The following is a 5,000-nucleotide window of genomic DNA, read 5'->3' as shown; positions in this document are numbered from 1 at the left end:
TTATATATATATATATAATTTAAGTATAGAATGTGTTATATATACATATGTTATTATTATATATAAGATATATATATATATATATATATATATATATATATATATATATATGTCTAAGATGAAATTAAAGATATATATACACTAACACCCGGAAATACGCAGTGCACACATAACATTGACAAGTTTAAACCTTGCTTAAATGATGAATATATATTCTGTGCTCAAATAACTTTGAATGCGAACATTATTTTTGAAAAGCATTAACGAAACTTGATTCAGTATTGTATGGATGATATCGAACACAGCTTCCGATATTATATTAAAAAGCGAGACAAAAAGAGATGATTAGAGATTTTGACTCACTAATGTTTCCTTTTTGTCATGCTAGTCAGTATTCAAAAACGACACTCTACTTTTTGGTTCGCAAATGTTGATACAATTATCTAACAAACTTCAGTGTTGAGATCAGCATTTACGACTGAAATCTGTTTGTGAAAAATGATCTTGTAATGTTTCATTTGATTTACTATGGGTCTCATTTACTGATTCTTTTTAAAGTTCTTTCATATTTTCTGCATTTAAACGAGCCAAATGGAAATCTTATTTTTGGATGTCTTACGGAAAACAATTTTACATTCTTTTTCTTATCTACCATTATCTTTAGTGCCATACAATTACCAAATAATAATTGAAGTTTCCCTGTTCATCATATATATATTTTAGAAATAGGAAATTCTTTTCATTACTTTAATAAAACCAAATTTAATAAAGATGTGTTCATTTATTGAATATTGATCTTTGGGAGTACTTTACTTGGGAACTTGTTATAAATAAATGTTCTCAAAGGAGCAATGTTACACAAGTTCCATCAGCATAAAGCTTCAGTGGTTTGGCGAGATGTATTCGCTGACTGGGGGGCTGACATGGGCGACTTCGTTGGGCCCACTGTATTCCTCTTCAACGGTAACATCAATGCTTGGACCGCTATATTCCTCTTCAACAGTCACAACGGGAGAAACAGCAGCAACGGAGCCAGGGCCGAAGCTTGGCTCACTGTATTCTTCTTCAACGGCCACCACGGGTGCAACACCAGCTCCGCCGACGCTTGGGCCACTGTATTCCTCTTCAATAGCAACAACAGGTGCAACAGAGTCAACGGGACCAGTGTACTCCTCTGCAAGAGCACCGCCAGCATGGCCTCCGGCAGCGCCTCCCGAGAGACCTCCAGCAACGCCTCCGAAAGCACTAGCAGGGAGGTCTCCGCTTCCGACGAAGACGGCCGGGAAGACGCTGCCGCTTCCGGCCCCGCCAGCGGCACCGCCGTGGATTCCGCCGCTAAGGTCGACTCCCAAGCCAGAGTCACCTCCCTCACTGTAGCCTTGCAGCTTCGCAGCGGACACCATGCACACCATAGCCAGCACAGAGACACCTCGCAGCTGTTGGTAGTCAACTTATTAGTAACTCCATAAGAACAGAGACACGTATTCACATATATAGCTTATGTTTATCGCATAACAAATACTAATATCAAGAACCTCTTTCCTCACCATATTCATGATTGAAAAGTTTGCTTTGCTCTAGAATGAGAGGAAAGACCAGACACAAACGGTGAAGTGTGACAGTGTCTGATCCGGGTTTGGTATTTATACTTGCACGTACTTTTAGCACAAGGTCAAGCAGATGTTAGATCTCACTTTTTTTTTCAAAGGGTGACGAAGCAACACAACACTTGTTTCCTGTTACTAATAAAATGAATTAGTGAACCTGTCTTCACTGACCTCTTTCATGGTATTTGAATGGCGTCTGTTCAAGATCTTGTCTAAGCGACGTGTACGTGCGTATATGGCCGCATGCGCGTTTGTGCATGGCACGTTCTTAATTTTGAATATATATATATACAATATATATCTATATAAATATATATATATATATATATATATATATATATATATATATATGTACATATACAAACACACACACATACAAGTGTATGCGTGTGTGTGTGTTTTTGTGTGTGTACACAAAAATAAAACAGGTATGATAAAACTTGAGTTTTCGACTAAAGCTATAGTCCTCATATGATGAAAACAGTATTCTTTCCTCTGGTGACGAGTCCATTTTAACTAGAACTGTGGCTTGATCATTCAACTTTGTAAAAAATAACTGCCAAACACTACTGTCTAATCTAACTAATAGTTCTTATTATTGATGAGAAAGAAAAAGGGTCAATTTCATAAACGTAACGATGCCAAAACACGAATGTGCATCCTAATATGAAAAAAATATATAGATATATAGATTGATATGAGGTTTAGATAGTGTGTTTATATAAAGTATCAAATACATCAATACAACAACAACACGAATACATGATTATTTCATTCTTGCCAACGAGGCAATCCTGGTGTCTTAAGTCGGGTCAGGTTGGGTCAACTTTGATGGACAGATAATACACACAAAGTTGTATCCCAATTATGTCGACCCTCAATAGAACGGAATACCTTTGACTGCCGCGACTCTACATTCCAGACCTTCCTGCCACTATCACAAACCTGGTGTTAGCGGTGGAATCAAATACCTCCACCATATAATTTATATCATACATATATGTATATATATATATATATATATATATATATATATATATATACATAAATATATATGTATATATAAATATATACTCATATATGTATATATATATATATATATATATATATAATATATATATATATATATATATATATATATATATGTATAGTTATATACATACATATATTTATATATATTTATATACAGACATATATTCATATAAATATAATAGACATATAATATATATTATATATATATATATATATATATATATATATATATATATATATATATATATATATATATATATACACTCACACATATGTGTGTGTGTGAGTATGTGTCTGGTATGATAAATCAGCTTTAATTCGGGTCTCAGTCCCTTAATACATTGCATAGATTTGTCAGCCTTGTCCCCAAGATGGGAAGCAGTGCCATATGCGCAGCACTTTACATGGATTTGATTTCTTAGCAAGAACTCATCTCCCGACATATCACGACCTTCCGTTCCCTCTTCCATTTATTCATCATGATACTAGCCCTTTATGTAGTCATAATATAGATTTTGTTCTACGATGATTTGATATTTATATGTGCCATCTGACAGGCTTTATCACATTCGTATTGAACTAAAATTGTAGTATATAGTATCATCTCATGTTATTGATAATCAGTGTAGTAGAAAAAATACTGCTTTAAAGGCATTGTTCATGTACTTTAGTGAACAAGCAAGACTGCGAGTATCACAGCATCTAGCGCAAGGGTACATTACATATGCTGGGTATGATTTGAGTCACCTTCTTCTCATTTTGCCTGCACTTCCTGCACCGCTGGTACTTTAGAGCCGGAAGTGAGCATCTTGTTGTAAGTCGTCTTCCCTGAAGCTTGTGTTCGGTAGAGACCGTGGATGGACACTCTTCAAGGCGACAAGTGGGAGTGGTGCCATCTATGTTTGTGATTTTCAGCTATACCGATTTTGGTGAATATTACTGTGATTGTATTAATCATAAGTACAATTTCCATCTTCAGTCATTTTATAGTTTTTATTAAGTGAAACAAAGGTACTCAGCGATCCAGTCTCCCTTAACGTCAATAATGCTATGACGACTTCCGTCAAATACGTCATATGTCCTTTGTTTAGACAAAGTCATAGTTTTTATCCGTATTTCCTGAGCAACCACGGCAACTGAAACGAATATTGCTTTGCCTTTATGAAATAATAATTTCAATGCATTGGCTCTGTGTACCTATTCCATGAAAACAGGCATTTTCGTGAGTAAATAAAACATTGTATAACGAAGACGTGTTCTTTTAATACATTTTGATCTTTGGGAAGACTTCACTTTGGAGCTTTTGATAAACAAATGCTCCCTTGGAAGCAATGTTGCACTCATTCAATCAGCATAACGCTTCAGTGGTTTGGTGAGATGTATTCGCTGACTGGGGGGCTGACATGGGCGACTTCGTTGGGCCCACTGTATTCCTCTTCAACGGTAACATCAATGATTGGGCCGCTATATTCCTCTTCAACAGTCACAACGGGAGAAACAGCAGCAACGGAGCCAGGGCCGAAGCTTGGTTCACTGTATTCTTCTTCAACGGTCACAACAGGAGAAACGGCAGCAACGGAGCCAGGGCCGAAGCTTGGCTCACTGTATTCTTCTTCAACGGCCACCACGGGAGCAACACCAGCTCCGCCGACGCTTGGGCCACTGTATTCCTCTTCAATGGCAACAACAGGTGCAACAGGGTCAACAGGACCAGAGTACTCCTCTGTAAGAGCGCCGCCAGCATGGGCTCCGGCAGCGCCTCCCGAGAGACCTCCAGCAACGCCTCCGAAAGCACTAGCAGGGAGGTCTCCGCTTCCGACGAAGACGGCCGGGAAAACGCTGCCGCTTCCGGCCCCGCCAGCGGCACCGCCGTGGACTCCGCCGCTCAGGTCGACTCCCAAGCCAGAGTCACCTCCCTCACTGTAGCCTTGCAGCTTCGCAGCGGACACCATGCACACCATAGCCAGCACAGAGACACCTCGCAGCTGTTGGTAGTCAACTTATTAGTAACTCCATAAGAACAGAGACACGTATTCACATATATAGCTTATGTTTATCGCATAACAAATACTAATATCAAGAACCTCTTTTCTCACCATATTCATGATTGAAAAGTTTGCTTTGCTCTAGAATGAGAGGAAAGACCAGACACAAACGGTGAAGTGTGACACTGTCTGATCCGGGTTTGGTATTTATACTTGCGCGTACTTTTAGCACAAGGTCAAGCAGATGTTAGATCTCACTTTTTTTTTTCTTCTTTTCAAAGGGTGACGAAGCAACACAACACTAGTTTCCTGTTACTAATAAAATGAATTAGTGAACCTGTCTTCACTGACCTCTTTCATGGTATTTGAATGGCGT

The 5,000-nt window shown here is 38.3% G+C and overlaps 2 protein-coding genes across 2 annotated transcripts; both read right to left on the bottom strand.

Moving 5' to 3' along the window:
* Positions 1-789: 789 nt before the first annotated feature.
* LOC122267055 (uncharacterized) lies at positions 790-1,591 on the bottom strand. Its single transcript, XM_086554647.1, has one exon. It carries the CDS (start codon positions 1,410-1,412, stop codon positions 882-884), a length of 531 nt encoding a protein of 176 aa, XP_086410773.1. The 5' UTR covers positions 1,413-1,591; the 3' UTR covers positions 790-881.
* A 2,313-nt stretch (positions 1,592-3,904) lies between these two features.
* Positions 3,905-4,796, bottom strand: LOC122267054 (uncharacterized). The gene is made up of 2 exons (XM_086554646.1): positions 4,736-4,796; positions 3,905-4,624 (listed from the first exon to the last, which is right to left on the bottom strand). The coding sequence occupies exons 1-2, from the start codon at positions 4,742-4,744 to the stop codon at positions 4,001-4,003; spliced, it is 633 nt and encodes a 210-aa protein (XP_086410772.1). The 5' UTR covers positions 4,745-4,796; the 3' UTR covers positions 3,905-4,000.
* Between the last annotated feature and the right edge of the window lie 204 nt (positions 4,797-5,000).

This window comes from Penaeus japonicus, unplaced genomic scaffold (assembly GCF_977035675.1).
Source record: "Penaeus japonicus unplaced genomic scaffold, GWHDUDI00000001_assembly GWHDUDI00000030, whole genome shotgun sequence".
NCBI lineage: Eukaryota > Metazoa > Arthropoda > Malacostraca > Decapoda > Penaeidae > Penaeus > Penaeus japonicus.
This window is presented reverse-complemented; position numbering and strand designations above follow the sequence as displayed.

Coding starts and splice junctions, on each gene's coding strand:
- LOC122267055 (XM_086554647.1), bottom strand. CDS start 1,412: ATGGTGTGCATGGTGTCCGCTGCGAAGCTGCAAGGCTACAGTGAGGGA.